This window comes from Trachinotus anak, unplaced genomic scaffold (genome assembly GCF_046630095.1).
Source record: "Trachinotus anak isolate AG129_WGS33_773 ecotype Australia unplaced genomic scaffold, CSIRO_AGI_Tana_v1 ptg000019l, whole genome shotgun sequence".
NCBI classification, from domain to species: Eukaryota; Metazoa; Chordata; class Actinopteri; order Carangiformes; family Carangidae; genus Trachinotus; species Trachinotus anak.
In genome coordinates, this window is record NW_027273870.1 from 10389363 (window position 1) to 10406650 (window position 17288).

At 40.5% G+C, this 17288-nt stretch overlaps 1 protein-coding gene across 7 annotated transcripts in view; it reads right to left on the reverse strand.

Annotated features, from left to right (window-relative positions):
• krt222 (keratin 222) overlaps window positions 1-17288 on the reverse strand; it is a 28349-nt gene that overhangs the window by 8684 nt on the left and 2377 nt on the right. For 3 of the 7 annotated variants that reach the window (XM_071504277.1, XM_071504279.1, XM_071504276.1), the window contains exons 2-9: window positions 14012-14050; window positions 11879-13680; window positions 11294-11502; window positions 7590-7672; window positions 6470-6623; window positions 3592-3870; window positions 1306-1431; window positions 348-568 (exon numbers count right to left, since the gene is read on the reverse strand). In XM_071504277.1, the coding sequence (XP_071360378.1) occupies window positions 348-568; window positions 1306-1431; window positions 3592-3870; window positions 6470-6623; window positions 7590-7672; window positions 11294-11502; window positions 11879-11894 (1088 nt within the window). In that variant the 5' untranslated portion in view covers window positions 11895-13680; window positions 14012-14050. Of the gene's footprint in view, window positions 1-347; window positions 569-1305; window positions 1432-3591; window positions 3871-6469; window positions 6624-7589; window positions 7673-11293; window positions 11503-11640; window positions 11714-11771; window positions 13681-14011; window positions 14051-17288 lie in introns of those variants that run through there. The other 4 variants (XM_071504282.1, XM_071504280.1, XM_071504281.1 and 1 more) reach the window with 3 other exon arrangements.

Below are 17288 nucleotides of genomic sequence, written 5' to 3' on the forward strand. Positions count from 1 at the left end.
GATTATTTTCTATACAGCGGAAATCCACATAATCCATGACTGAATAGTATGCTTTGAACAAACTGTAAGAATAAACACGTCTTTATGTGTTTGACACCTAAATAAAGGACATGATTAAGAAATAATTTTGCTTACTTTTATGTTAAGTGCAAAGAAAGTTCCCGTCTTACTCATGTCAGTTACTAAGTATGTGTACAACATTTATTTAGGTGAAGTATTCTGGGAAATCCTTTTCAACTAAGAAGTAAAAATAAATTTCCTGGTTCATACTGAAACCAAATAATTCCCTCTGAATTATTCTTTCCTGGTTCCTCTAGTGTTTGCATTTCTCTGCCTCTTGCCCTCACCTTCCCTCTTCACGCTCCAGCAGACGTCGGTATGTGGCAATCTCTCGTTCCAGCCTCATCTTGGTGTTGAGGAGCTGGCTGTGGCGTTGGCGCTGGGTGGCCAAACCATCTCTCACCTGCTGCAGTTCACTTTCCAGCCTCATGATCACTTGGGAAAGGTCCTGCAGCTGGCTGGAGTACATCCGCTGGGTGTTCTGCAAGGAGCTCTCCAGGCCTTTCTCCTGGACAGCAAGAGGCCAGGGGCTATTAGCATGATGACTGGACAGTTATATTTATGTTATGGATTCAAAGTGGCATGTAGAAACTAATAATATAGTATAACACATGAACATAATCCCTCACTGGCTTTCCACCACCCAAAATTAAACAGTACAAATCTATGTTTGTGGATGTGAAATGCTGCTGAAAAGAAAATGTATCCATCAAACACCTAATATGCAATTACTGATATCATATTAGCTATTATTTTATTATCATAAACATGTCATTTTGCGAACAAAATTAAAATGTAATAACCACCATTGTAAACAGTTTGTTACATTCTGAGTTTTTAGTCATGCTTACAGACAGGGTGCAGGGATGCCAGTATATGTCAGCCTTTCCACCACTTTGTTCCAAACTGACCAAAATCTACTTAATGGATTGTGATAAAAATTTTGTACTGACAATCATGGTCCCTGGGGATGAAGATTACAGACTTCAATGATCTGTTGGTTTTTCTGCTAGCATCATCATGAGGCTGACAATTGTGGTTTTGAGTAAAATGTTTAAAAAGCAATTGGATGAACTGCCAATTCAGGTTCCACTGAGGGTTGATTTCTCATAACTTTGGTGATCTCTTGACTTTTCATCTAGGATTCTAATCAATATTTCATTATATTTATCATATTTATATACAACTATTTATACTAGTAAAATTGATAAGATTTAGGTGGTGTGATGATGTATGTTTTCTTACCAAGGCATGCAGGGTCTCAATCTCCACCTGCAGGGAGTGCCACTGCTTCCTGGCCTCAGCTAGCTCTGCCCGCGCCTCCCTCAGGGCAGCCCCGCCGAGGCTCACCTGAGCCCATGCTGCCTCCTCCTAGGTGAGGTGAGGGGGGGTCAGACTTTAAAGGAGGTACAAGAATCCCAGCACCACCACCACTGCCGCCCACTCAGCCAAATACACACACTCTCAATTCTATTTACTTGCAAAGACAAGAGCACAAGTCTTTAACCTTGAGATAACAAATAAGAGTTACATTTCTAACCTGAACATCTGTACTGGATAAACAAGTCAGGCCTGATGAGAAACACATACAACCACCTTATGGGTAACTGTTTTTTTTCCCACTGGCACTCAGTCAGACAGTCGGAGGAGAGGCAGCCTCAGGTCGTGCTGTTGATAGTGTGCACTTCACTTTAAGTAAACAGACAGTGGAGCAGACACGCAGGCCTGCGTGTACACACAGCTGTACAAGCTGTGCTAACACACTGTACAGCTGTTAGGCCTTTTGCACCGTCTGTCTTTGTCCCTCTTCAAATGCAGTGAAGCAGTGAAACTGTCTCAGCACAGTTATGACAATATTTTGACAGTAAAAAACAAAAGACAGTGACTCAAGTTATTTTCTGTTTAATCTCCTGCTCCTACTCCTCTTTTTCTGTTTCACTGCATTGCATGTGTTATTCAAATCATTAGAATTATGCAATAAGCAAATTTAGGCAGAGAATATCCTACATCAACAATTTATCACACTATTATTTGGGGTTAAATTGAGTTTCAGCGGGAATTGAATAATTATTCCATCTGTCATCTCAGGTAGTGGTGGGCAAAGTATTTAGATCCAAGAATACACATGTACATCAGCGGAAAAATGTACTTAAAGTATCTCAGGTTTTATTTCAGACATAACCTGTCTGTACATCTGTGCATACCATTGCTGATTCATAGTTTCTATCATACACTTTTAAAGAGATTTTAATTGGGCAATTTAAAGGTTCCATGTGGAGTTTGTCACCACTGGTAAAGCTCCACTTTTGTTTGTGTCATAAACATGCTTCAGGACACACATGCATGATGCCACTGGTTTAATACTATTCTGTTCCACTGATGGCACCAGTAACAAGCAAAGAGATGTAGTGATGTGCCTACAAAGTCAGTGTGGAGGAAGACAGCAAACTAGCAAACACTGCATTGTAAAAAAAAAATGCATTCCACATGTTTGCTACATTTCAGGGATACACACTGTGTTTTGGTGAGAACATAACTTTTGTTTGTTTGCAAGAAAACTCCACATGGCAGCTTTAAACTTAAAAGGGCTTTAATGCCACTGAAAATGATGGTGAATGTCATGTAGATTTGCTGCCTGTATTTTACTTTCCAACTTTGCCCACTCCTCAGAGGGAGCACAGGTTTCCCTGCAAAATACTATAACAATATAATATTCAGCTAATTGTATATCAATATACCTAGTTTGACTCTTTAAAAAAATACATTGCATTATAAGTTAAAGCCTAAATATCTTACTGTTACTATTATGTAACAGTTACTTTAGTAGGACAGACAGAGTGGGTCTGATGTAAACAACAGCATTTCATAAAAACCTGCTCTGTTTTAGCACTGTGGTTGCTTCCAGCCCTTGGCAAAAGCATTTTATTGTCACTGTCAGACCAAAGTCATTGTGCTGTGGCACAGGAACACTGAGATGATAAAAGGCACCCAGACTGAGGGGACAGTTGGCTAAAACAACAATAGAAAAGCTCCTACTTCAACATGAAAAATGCTGCTATTATTAGATGAAGGATAAAAAAAATCTGTACGATAGATGAGAATGCTCTGGTTGTAATTCATAAATATTTAATGAAGATCAGGAATCATTCACACAAAGTAGTAACTGATGATATGTTGTAGCACACTACTGTAAGAGTATGTAGCACTGAATGTAGCAGTGCTTAGATGAAAAGAGTGAGAAGGCAATCACGCAAAGTCATGCAAAAACCTGCAGAAAAAGCACATACAGACACACACATACACAGAGAGGAGGGAGAGACTTATATGTCCTAAGCTTACAGCCTTTCACCACAGTCAACAAACACCCCACTAACCATTTAAGTCAGTAAGTAGAGCACATACATCAGTCTGCTATACCTATGGGAGAGCTTGGACTTGGTCTTGAGGGTGTGTCTGTCTGGCAGTGGGCCAGGACAACATGAGAGAGGTACAGAAAAGGAGATAAGTGAAGAGTCAGGAGCAGACACATACCTCACTGAGAGCTCCCCTGTGTGTTCTGGATGCTGCTGTTGCTCCAGCTCCGGAGCGGCTAGGCCTGACCAAGCCGGGAGGCGGATTTGAGACCAGGCCGTGATTTCTCTCACCAGGGCCGGGAAGTCTGTTATGGTCGCACTGCGCTCTGATTCGGTCGAGGAGCTGGGTGAGCTCCATCCCTGTGCCATCCTCCTCCTCCCCTCCTGCTGCTGCTGTGGTTGTTGCTAACAGGGCATCACAGGAGCCGGCCCGCTGCAGCTGCAGAGCTTGGGCTGCCTGCAAACAGCCAACCAGAGGGAGCAAGAGGGGGATGGAGGGGGAGAGACAGAAAGACAGAGAGAGAGAGAGAGAGAGAGAGTGAGAGAGAGAGAGGGTGAAAAGATAGTGAATGATGTAAAGAGAGAGAGGGTGAAAAGATAGCGAATGATGTAAAGAGAGAGAAATACAAAAGAAAAACAGAGATGAAATTAGTTTGTGAATGTGTAGGTGAATGAATGCAAAGGAGAAAAGGGCCAGAGAGGAGAATGTGCATGTGTATATGTGGGGCAGTGAGACAGTCAACGCAATGCAGAGGCAAGAGAAAAAGAAAAATTGGTCATTGAACCCTACATATGTGCATGTGTATGTCTTTGAGTTTATGTGTGTCTGTGTGTGTGTGTGTGTACGTATGCAGGAAAAACCACAGGAGGAGAGGGGTGGAGGTATTAGTCAGCAGGAATGAGAAAATTAAGTGAGGAGGGGTGGATGAGGTAAGAGTGAAGAGGCGAGAGGAATCAGGAGATGTTGTCACACATGCGTATATACACACACACATACACACACACACACACACACAAAGGACAGGACTATCATGTTAGGGTTGATTGTTATGTTCACCATGATAAAGTAATATATAATAAAGTGTTTCAATTGACATGCTTCACATTAACCAGTATGGAAAAATACACTACAAGTTCCCAGATGGTTCACTCAAAACAGTCAAAAAGGTGAGTATGGAACGCTGGACACTTCTCACCCTCAACAGTCGCTATCTTGGCTAAGCAGTGGAAGGGGGTGGGGTGTCACGAACATTTTTTCAATCTTGTGAAAACAGCAACAGAGGAAGGTGGACACGCTGTTGGACCCGGTAGAGGCTTAATTTCCACGTGGCACGACACGGGGGGCACACACAACAAAGTAGAACATTCATTTTCAAGTCAAGTGAGTGAAACAGCTGGCAGATATTTTGGCGACTGACAATCACTGTCAATTGTCGCAACCGTACTAATTCCAAACTGGCACAATGCTTAGGAGACAAATGGATCCTCACAGGCCTTGAATAACTTCTGGCTAATCAGCTGTTATCATTCAGTCTTGTGTCCTTTTAATAATCAGATTATATCACATTGTACATAGTAAAAAGCAAGTCTCGCCATGCTGGCATCACCATGAGGCTGGACCTAGGAATTAGCACTTAGCTTAGCGTTAGCATTTAGCTTTGAGTTAAGCGCTAATGTCAGCAAACTAACATGCTTACAGTAATAATGATAACATGATGAAGATAAGCTGATAAAACTTTGACTATGTTCACCATCTCAGTGAAGTTTGTCAGTATGCAAACATTTGCCATTTGCACTTTGCACTGACCAGAAAATATACATGAGGCTAATGGAAAAGCACAAAATTAGTACATTTTGACCCGGAGATGCTGGTAGATGAATAACCAAGGGATCACTAAAATTATTACAATTCACCCTGAGAGGGAAATGAATGTCTGTACAAAACTGAATGGTAATCCATCAAATAGTTGCTGAAATATTTCAGTGATGGAAAGAATGATGTTACATAGATTGTATCTGTAGAGTCAAACAGGTAGCATGACAGTGCACTGTTTTGCACAAAACAAAAAAAGGAGTAAAAATAACTTTCTTCAAAGGATAATTAAATGAAGTTATTTCAACCAATGTTCCCAGTGAATGTTCACTACATATTTGGGTCTAGCAGGCCTGAGCAGCAGCCTTCACAGTATCTGATCCAACTCATTACCAGCTAACACCTCAGCACCTGGCTTCATAAGTGAAGAAAATTACTCCCCGGCTTTGATAGAACAACTACAAAGTCAGTTACTTGTCCAAACCCCTCTGGTCCAAACTGCTCCACCATTTGTGTTGAAACATGCAATTTGTTATGGCCAATCCACTGCCAGCCTGCTTGGTAAACAAACTCACCACTGGAATTCAGACAAGATCAGACCATTCTTCTCAATCACTGTCCTCCGGATGTTGTTGCTAACATTAGTCGAGAAGACTGAATACATGTCAGCTGTCGCATTTAGGCAACCCTCTAATCCACCAGGAGAGCCTGCCCAAAGTATGTGAGTGCCTCTCATCCTGTGTTAACCCCTGAGTTGAAGAGAGACCAAAGCTAACAGGTGTTTGGTTACAGAGCAAATAATAAGTGAGCCCAGCAAGGTCTACTCAATCTCCAGCCAACTTCACAAAGAGGCTCCAACCTGATCCACCAACTATGTAATTTCATCTAATGTCCACAGCACTACTTGTCCAGAAGACACTGTACTTAACCCAAACACGATGTCTTACATTTGCTGGGTTATCCAGCCTGGTGTTTGCTTGCAAGGTTCAAGAGATACTGAGGTATTGAAAGGGGTTATTTAATTCTTAATATTATTCATATCCATATGAGTATTCTGATATATCATATTTGGGGGCATGTGACATTTTATTTTCATTGTGTGAATGAACAAAGTGAACATTAAAATAAAAAAAGGTTTTAGTGTGACGGCACAGTAAAACAGGCAGACAGACGAACTGGAGGAGAAAAAAAGGAAACCATAGAAAAAGATGTCATAACAAGCATTTTCAGTACATTTAGTGACCTCAAACTCCTGGTGCATCTTCTGCAGCTCTGTCATGGAGCGGTGAAAATCTGCCTGCAGTGTCATGCTGCTCTGATCTGCCTTCCTCTTTGACTCCCTGAGCAGAGCCACCTGTTGCTCCAGACGCCGGGTGTTGCGCTCCTCTGTCTCACACCTGCAATGCCAACAGCTGAGATTATTTACTGATCCTCATTCAGGGTTTATTGTTGATCATTTGTAAATAAATATAAACCTCATATGAACACAGGGAGAAAATATGTAATGGTCAAGACACTAGAGGAAAATATATTTATTAAGTGATGTGAATTTTAAGTTGATTTAAGCAATTCCAATAATAGCTAACGGGAATACACTGACCACCTGACTGTGAGGTGTTTCAGAAATCATAACTAACTACAAGCCAAAAGAACTAGACATCATCCTAAGTATGTCTTAAACACAGTCCAGATTTTCACAGACTCACTTAGCTGGGCAGGAGACACATCAGGTGGAGCTATAAATAGAACACGGGTATTTATTTCAAGCTGCAGCGTGTCGCCACTGTCCTTCATGGGTTAATGGCTGACAGCAGAGGGGTGGTGTGTGTGTGTGTGTGTGTGTGTGTGTGTGTGTGAGAGAGTGTGTGTGTGTGTGTGTGTGTGTGAGAGAGAGAGAGAGAGAGAGGGAGGTGGTGTTGGTGGGCTCAGTGTCACTCTGCATCAATACATAAGTGAAAGTGCCAACGCAGCACAAAGCCTGGCCTGGATTTATATGCAGGTTGGCTCACAAGAGCGGGAACTGGCCTGAGTTAGATAACAGAGGACTAGAAATGCATTGCAGCAGGATGAAAACAAGAAATCTTTGATGGTTATTCTATGGCTCTCCTCAGTATATTTAGATGTTTTATGGCTCAGTATAGATAAACCCACATTTTCTCACTGACATGTATTTAATGTTACCAATTCAAATCCAGAAAACTGTATTTTTATCTAATCACTCTGGACATAAACTGTATGAATGACTGCATGCTTATGGGATGTGATCTCTTGCCTAATATATTGATCAATAAGGGCTAGACTGTATTGAGTGAGGGAGGGGAGAGTTAGAGCTTTCAGGAAAACTACAGCCAAATGCAGCTGACCTGGCCTGGATGGCAGCAGCTTTGGACTTCATGCTGTCAGACTGTAATGCCAGCTGGGCATTTTCTATCAGCAGTTTACCAACCTGGAAATATAGCACAAAAATACATCACAATAACATCGGATTAGATCAAGGAATGTGCAAAGACAACATACAGTTTTTCAGCTGTCAAGTCATAAGTGAATGAGGTGGGCTGGGCTGTGGCATTCGAATGAGGTCTATTAAAAAAGGGAAGTAAAAGGCTTTGTTTAGTTTTGGATATTACATTCATTTATTAGCAGTAAGTGATATTTTGTATCTTATGTCCTACATCAACACATGCAAATACTGTACTTTGATATATAATAATAATAATAACAATAGTATTGATAATAACTTTATTCATATATAACTATTCTTAAGAAAATTTAAAAAGTGCTTCACAGAAAAATAAAAGAGAAAGACTAAAAAGCCTGAGCATAGTAGAAATGAAGATTCAATTAAATGAATAAGAAAATAAGAGTAATAAAAGAAAAAATAAAACATATATCAAAAATTATAAGTAGGATCTGTCAATAGATAAAGAAAGACAATAGAATATATAAGAACAATAATTAGGGATAAAACAATATAAATAAAACACATATCATTACCAAAGGCTCACAAAAAGATTTTGCGTGATGCATTTTAAGAACAGATTTAAAAGAAGTTGAAAAAAGAAGTGAAGATGCAGGAGTATCTGATTTCAGTCAGGAGAGAGCTCCAGAATGTGCGAGCAAAAGCCTAACTGCCCTCAGTCACAAACCTTAATCTAGGGGTGACCAGGAGGGCTCCTTATAGATAATAGATATTATCTAATTTTAGAAATGATCTTGAGCTGGTAGAAACAGGGCTGAACCACATGTTTGACCTGATTATCAATTCTTAGACTGGCATCAAATATTACCCCAAGGTTCCTCACTACCAGCTTAATATAAATGGTGAGGTCATCAAGATTTGCACCAAAAGAGCTGAGAGGCCAGACCCAGAATTACTGCAGTCTTATCATCGTTAAGTCTGAGAGAATTCTCGGACATCCAGGATTTAATATCTGACAGGCAAGAAGTTCTAGGATCTGTGGGCTTGATAGACATATATAACAGAGTGTCGTCAGCATTAAAATGATTAAGCACACCCTGATTCTTGCTAAGTGGCAGTATGTAAATTCAGAATAGAAGGGGGCCAAGAGGAGAGCCTTGAGCGCACCCCATCTTAACTGAGCCGTGAGGGAATGGGGTTATCCAGGGTGGCAGAAAAAGTTCGGTTTAAGAAGTAAGACGGTGATACACTAAGGTCCGAGCCCTTAATGACTACCCATGTTTCCAGGTGATGTAGGAGGATACAATGAAAACCATATCAAACCAAAAGCGAGTCAGCAGGCAGCCAACAAAAGGTCATTGGTAACCTTAACAAGAGCTGTATTGGTACTATGATGCACCCTAAAATCAAACTGGAAACTATTAAAAACATTATTTCTGTTCATAAAAGATATCAATTAAGATGAGATTACTTTCTCAAGAACCTCAGATGAAAAAGACCACAATTACTTAAGCATAGAGGGTCCCTTTAGATCAGATCTTCTCACTGTAGATTTATTTTACAGGTTTACAAAGGTTGATTTACAACTATAAACACTGGAATTATTTGTGAACACCACTTTACACACTCAAATTCCTATCGACCATGCACTCCTTCCCACCCCGGCTACGGGTCATCACGCGTCTCCACTTCCTGTATCTCTCATTTCAAATTAAAAGCCCTCTGGAGAGTCCTGTAATTGCGACATCATAATGTTCCAGCAATGGTAATAAATTCGTGGGTCGCCACTATTGCAGAAACACTGTAGTGTAACAACTGTACCTCTGTTCAAAACAAATCAGCATTGTGCATAGTATTTGTTTCTCTTCTCCTCACCTGACCTGCAGGCTCAAATAGTCAATCAGTGCTAAAAGAGTACATATTGTATACATATTATACATACTGTACATGGAACAAAGCCAACACTTTTTTTTTCAACACAGCCAACAAACTGTATTCATATGTTCAACATTAGTGTAGATTCATCGCAAATTCTTCTTTTTTTTTTAATTCTTTGGTTTCATTCGAATCTCACTATTTGAGATAAAAAGCTGTCTGGATGTTACAAAAACCAAAGGTAAATTCCAAGCACAGAACCGTGGCTTCTCATCTTTTATCACTTACGAGAAAATGTTAACACACCCTAATTTCCCTTTGTTTACTTAGGAGTGCAACACTTTAAGAAAAAGACACACCCATGCTGGGGGAAAGACAAAGATATTATGGAATATTCCATAACATTTATACCAGCAACATTATTGTACACTCATTATGTGGATGTTTTCTTACAGCTTCCCATTTGTAGGCCCCTGTGAAATGAGTGAATGAGAGCATTGACAAGATCATTTATTTAATGTCTTACAGGCTGATTACCCACCATTAAGTTTGCACTGTATATAAAAAGATATTATAAAGCAGTTATAGAGAAGAAATGGGGAAGTAATCCTACATGTTAACATGAAAGCATTCCCTGGATTAGTGAACAATTAAACGAGCAGAGTTTGCTCTTGTGCCTGTCATATTCATGTCCTCATCTGCCAAACTCTGGAAACGAGCTGAGTGACGTGGTATGCAATGAGAAACAAGGGAGTCATTAAAACACCTACTTATGCACGTCAAGCAGAAAGTGACTCTTAAACCAGGCAGCTGTTAAAAACCATCAAGTCAAGTCATGTGAGCAGCCATACTGGTTGGCGTTAATGGTCTACTGAGTGGAAAAACTTTTCAGGTAATAAAGAGTTCCACATTCTTTCTGCGTGTGACAGCCAGCATTCTTGCTGTGTCTCTATGGCTTTGATCCAGGCATAATCACACACACACATATATATATGCTTCTAATCCTCTGCAGCAAGTTTGTTTGATGTGGCATTACCTCTCACCTCATGGGCTTTTGTGCAATCTCAGTACTTACATTTTAGTGTTATTTTGGTATTTTGCTTTTGTTTAAAACAGTGTTTCTTCAAAATGAATGACAAATAAGCTTCAGTATCCAGTTGGTTTAGAAAAGGGTGTCATGTATCAAGACTAGGTTGCTGATTCTCCAAACCAGCAAGGGGTAATCATGTCAAAAAGATAAATCATCAACAGCAATTTGGAGCTTTTTTAGGCTCAGACCCATGTTCAGCCATCACACACTGTCAGTCCTTGAATCAAGCCCCAACAGCAACATTATAAATATGAAGAAGCTGATGTTATATGGTAGTTTTTACTGATTAAAAACAGAGGTAGGACTGTGGCATCTGTCTTCATACCAGGGTTGCACCACAGCCATTACCTGGCCTTTAAGTGAACATGTATTTGAGACTGTTGACATATTGCACGCAGCTGTCATCAGCACTAGTTATCGACTGTGTCCTTGTTTTTACCACAGTCATTACTGTTTGATTATATACACCTGCTTCTGTTCTCTGCCAGCAAAGATGGCCTTGAGCTGATGTAATGGAGAATAATCTGAGCATAATCATAAAGCCTGAGTGGAAATAATTCTGTAGCATGTCTGCTACATCTGTATTGTGCCTGTGATGTGCAATTTCCAAGCGTGTTTTAATAGTACTACTGATCATAAAAGATCACCTAGTGATTAAAGATTTCAACAAATGTGAGTCTGACCTGAGCACGGAGCTCCTTCACAGTCTGCTCCTGTCGGGACCAGTCCTGGGAACGTGAGGCATTCCTGATGCCCCAGTTGACTATCTGAGCCTCCAGCTGCTGGTTGGCCTCCTGCAGCCTGTTAACCTGCTCCAGGAAGCCCTTCAAGCGGGCATTCAGACCCCACATGGTTTGACTGGTGTCCTGCATCAAGTCCACGGATGCCTGATCTGAGAGAGCGCACACCCAAATGTTTACAGATACACACAACGAGCCACTGATATTTCCACTTCGTCAAATGACATGACACAGCTGTTTGAGCCAATGATGGTCAAAACATGCAGATAGTATGCGACCGGCGGACTTACTATGTTTCCCACAGAATTCATACACAGTAAAATAAAGTTACAACTTTCACAGCAAACAATCTGCCATCCAGTCAGAGACCACACGCTGCTGGAGGCGTTTACTAGGTAAATGTTTACCCAGCGATACTCACCTGAGACAAAGAGGCCTTCCACAAGTAAAGCACAGTAAATGTAGTAACAGGTAGCAAAGGTCCCTCAGTCTATTTGCCTGATCACACTGAGCTGATCCACCACTCACCACAGCTTAGCCACATTCCTCAGCAGCAAGCTGGTCAACACTTTCTCCCTTCCCACTGTGATCCAGGTCGTCAGCAGCAGCAGGCTCCTGAGACAGAGCACAGGCTGCCATTAGCCCGCCAGTATCACTGCTTCTATGCCAGTCTGTAGTCTTCAGGCACAGCCACGATAGGGATGGTCCTCCCTGTCCCACCTCACCACCCAGAGCAGCATTTTGGAGAGGAGAGAGCAGTGGGGTAGGCACAGTTGGTGGACACAGTGCTTACATCACCAGCACTCTGGGGCCCTTTGTGCTCTCTGATCCAGGATTACTGAGCTGCTTTCAAACAGGGAGACACAAGCTGTGGAGGGAATGTTCAGGGAGACACAGTGACAGGACCTGTGTGTGAGTGTTTGTGTGTATCTGAGTCCTGCTTAAATAAGAGGTTACATGTACTGTAAATAATGTGTAGCCTGTGTCCATATACACTCAGCTCTGAATTGAAGACACACTTTGTGCAGAGCGAACTCTTGCTCAATAACAGTCTTGGCTGGTTTTAGAGAATAACTGAGTGTTTGCGTCTGACTGTCTGGGACAAAGGTTTCATCGTCCAAATATTCTAATGTGGTGTCAGTATTTCCTTAGATACACAGTCTGCAGATACGCTGTAACAACCACAGCCCTGTGTTTTCAGCAGACACATTATGGTTTTAGCACTTCCGCAATTTGCATGTATTTCCATAGCCATCCTCTATAGCTAGCAGACAGTGTGTACAGCATCATCACAGACCAATAATATAATGAAAATATTTAAGGTTTTATGATAAGACGGATGTTTGGTTAAACCATGGGTGTGGTATCAGGATACCACTGTATGTTTAAGCTACGGTACAAATACATACAAATGTGTGTGAGACAAATGTAAACAAATGGGTTGGTCCACTATCACAAAAAAAACGAACAAAAAAAAAACAACGGTGTGGCTCTGCTTTCTGATAGTGCTACACAGTTGTCACTGTGGATGGAAGGCACAGGCTTATGCTAAAATGCAGAGTAAAGGTCCAGTCACATAAGCCAAGTTTCTCTGCGCGTTTCTGTGTAAAAGGTAGAGCTGGAATTAAGCTTGATGATGAAATGAAGTCACAGAGCTAGTTGTTAAATCAACTCACAGACAAACTCGCCATTTGGGAGCATGCAAATGCTTGTCTAGGGATGGGTACTGAAACCTTATCAGGTCCAAGTTTCCCTCTCAGTACTTATTTGTTATTGCTACATAAAATCTTATTTCCTCTTTCATTTCAGTTGCATAGTCTCACTTTAAAGATTTGCTCACAAAACAAATAAAATGCTGACTGTATGTTTTAAAATATGATTTGCTTACAAATAAATGCATTAATCAAAAGTTCAGCCTTTTTGTGTGAATACAACTACAACTCATGCAGTTAAAAAGTAGTGATTTATCCTTTGAGTGTGAATGGTACATTAAAATGTAGTTCCACTGTTTGGAGTATCTATTTTCTTCTTTATCTAATATGTTTCTGTACCTACTTTGACAGAGTGGTGCTTAAAGAGCAACTTTTGTCAGTTTGACAATCAGATGACTTCTTTATTGGGTAAACAAGTGTGCTTTACAAAAAGCCAGGATGTGAGGATTATAAATACAGGGCCTGCAGCTCTATCTGCTACAACCATTGTACAAATATTGTCCCTGTGAAGACTTTTATTCTTATCCCAGAGAAACGACAGATGAGGAGCAGCCAGCTGACAGTCTCATGTGGTTTTGTTGACCTAACAGTTTGTCAGGGTTTGTGGTTTTCATCCACCTGTATAGTCATAAAAAGACAGAGCGATATAGTGAGAGATAAAGAGAGAGAGAGAGAGAATATCCATCATAGATAGTAAAGGGAAAAGTGTGGAAAGAGAAATTTGAATTATTAAACACACACACACACACACACACACTCACTCACTGACCAAGACCTAATTCTGACCCTAACCCTCAGCAGTTTAAAGTTGTGAGATCTAGCATTTTGGTCCCCACAAAGCTGTCAGACCCCACAAGTATAGTGGGCTCCTCAGACTCCATGAACATAGTTAAACAAACTCTTAAACACACACACACAAACACACACACAGCACCACCAGGACACTTACCATCATCACACTCCCATACCGTTTCAGCAAGGTACCATCCTGTTGGCAAAAGAAGGTGGCGATGTTGGTGACAGTGATTGATAGTGTCAGTTGGAAAAACAACACCCGTCAGGGCGTTGCAGGCAGCTGTGTACTGACTGTCTGGGACTGATGATTTTCGCTGTGACTGCAAACGAGGAATGTTACCAAGCCTGTTTTCAGATGTCATGTTGCTCCCACATAGATCCAAGGAACTGCCTCTGTTTTATGGCATTTGCAGGAGTGTTTAGCAAGGGCAGTTGTGTAATTACGAGCTAAAGGGAAAAGCAGGTGGTGACTTGTTAAAAATGCAAATTTCAGGAGATGACGCAGAGGTTTCAGAGCTGGCCACTTCCTACAAGGGTGAAAACAAATGAAGTCAGCCTCAGGTTATGGGTTTAACACTGAACAGTCTCAACAGTCTGCTGTGCTTGACTCCTGTGACTTAAGATTCGCCTTTCTCTGTTCCACGGTGGGTGCTAAGTAGCTCCTTGATCGTTACTTATTGATCCCTCATTTTCTGTAGAAGAAGCTTTTACTAAAGGTGCTTGACAGACGGAAAAAAAGAAACACCTGTTAAAACCGCACAATAGCTTTTGATCCATCCTCTAACAATTATAAAAGTCCTTGCCAGCTGGTTTTTGTCTGTACATGATATCGTTATGCAAGCTACTCAAGTTCTGGATTGGAAGGTATTGTGGTTTAAATACAAAACCACAGAAGAGATTATCTTCACATAAACTCCTTAGAAGAGCTATGTTCAGCTAAAACGTGTCTCATGTGCTTTGACTTGCAGTGTGAAGGTATTGTAAGAGGCCGAAAAAGCAATAAAAGTAGGTATCACTCAATCTGCGACCCTCAGGATTTATTTATACCTGTTATACATTCATTCATGCTTCTAGTTAAAATAATCATTATCGTCATTTTACCATTTTACCATTTAAAGCTGGACTAATAACCATTTCTATATCAACCCTGGGTCAAATGACCATGTGCAATGTGAAAGGGGTCGCTCACAAAGCACCCTCCAGTTCATTATTGAGTTTTCTGGCCCTCTGTTTTATTGTTTGGTTCACTCGCTCTCTCATCATCATCTTCATCCTCGTTTCATTTTAAGCAGAAAATCTCTGACAAACCCACTGACCACCACCTGCCTGGCACCAAATGTCAGACACACAGTTACTCACTACCTCAGTTTACATTTCAAATGTAAAGTAGCTACTGTATCATTGCTGCTCGTAATGTTGCTAGATTATGCCACATGCTAATTTGCATATTCATGACACCAGTACATGCTATGTAATACATTCAAGAGATGAAAAAGACGAAACTTAGCTGACTCTAACTTTAGATACAAGGATATTTTATTTGTGCTGTCATTGTGGGAACAGTTTGTCTATGACCCCCTCCTGTTTAAACATGCTTCTTTGCACAAAGTGAGGTCCATAAAATTTTTTTTTTCCCATTTTAGTATGGAAGAGCTTAACTCAAGCACATTTTAGATGAACTGGAACTCATACTGAGAACCAGGCCTTATCAATCAACATCAGTGGCTGCCATCATTAAAATGTGCAGTCATCACATATACGCAAGTGTATACAAGTATATATACAAGTACTGTATAAGAGTCAGGTCCTCAACTCAAGGTTTCACACTTTAGGCCATGTACTGGCCTCCCTGTACGTACTGTTTAGGAACATGACTTGAGTTTTTTTGCATTATAACCAAAGGCAGACTTCAATGTCCCAACTTCTGAAAATACTCACAGCCACACATAACTTCACATACAAACTCCAACAGACCCACCCTAACCTTAGCTCAGACACTATCAGAACCAGAATGTGCACATTTCTCGCCAAAAACTTTCTCCGACCCTTTTTACTCCAGCAAGCAAACCCTCCACACCTACAACTTAAATACTGATCATACCAGTGTTAGATGAAAAATTTAGTTTGTCCTCTTCATAGACAGACATCATACCATACATTTCACAGATTACAGTCTAGAGGATCAACATGACATACAGATGAAAGAAACACCTTTGAAAGTGATTGACAACTGTACAAGGAAGGGAAGTGAAGGGAACGGTTTAATTAATCTGACACACATGTACGAACCAGGCAATGTGGCTCCTCCTGACTGGCTGGGAGAGTTCGTTTGTAATTAACACTACATAGAGAGAAGAATTCATAAGGTTAACGAAGTGTCATTAGCATAAATAATAAAACTAATTTTGTGAGGTCTGAGGGAAAAATACTTACATTAGGGGAAAATACTTACATTAAAATCTCATCATTAAATAGTGTCATTAAATATCTGTGTTATATGTAAAAAGAAGTACTGCGGCAGGGCCCAAAAAACTATTATCCTCGTCATGATTTGTTTGACATTTTGCAAAATACCTCAGGGTTACACAATACTTAGTTCTCATAAAACAATTTCACTAGGAGTGCCCCACTAAGGTGTCACTCAGTGTTGTGTAGAATGAGGATGGGCAAATATTTCAGGCGAACAAGTCAGGGCCTCGTCCCTGATGATTTTACCTGTGGTTATTAGGGTCAACAGAAGGGCTGGAAGGCGGGATATATGTCCGGTAAAATGGCAAGGTAAAGTGAGAAGAGGCGTTTCTTTGTTTGATCCAACCTTCAAGCATGTGATTACATGACAACATGACCTTAATGATCAAGACCGTTTGACATTAACAAGACATTCTGGGACAGCAGAAGTTGTGACAGAGACCTCAATCATACCAGATTACCTGCGCTGTATTTAAATTATGTTTTTTTAATGACAAATCCTATTTTATCTTTTACCAGTTCTTATGCAAAATAAACTCACTCAACATCATGATAAAATATTGTTTGTAGGGATACAACTATGAATTATTTTCATTATCAAGCAACCATTATGAATAAATAAAATATTGTAAATGCTAAATACTGTAAATCTTTCCTGAGACCCAGTGTCAAAAAAGTATTAGTAAAACTATTTGCAAGTATTTGCACTGCCAGCTCACAGAAATGCAGGTAATATTCATGTTGCTGAGCTTAGCTAAGGGATTTAATCATGACAATATACACAGTCAAATCTGTACAGTTTACTGTAATGACACAGGGGTTAATTAGACTTCTGTTACATTTGAAACTGGCCACTTTCTCAGTTCTACTTGAGTTCTACTCATTTCAGTTTACAGCCAACCAGGTGGTCAACTTACAGCTAAATATGCATATGCAGTAACTGAGAGAGTATTTTTTTTCTG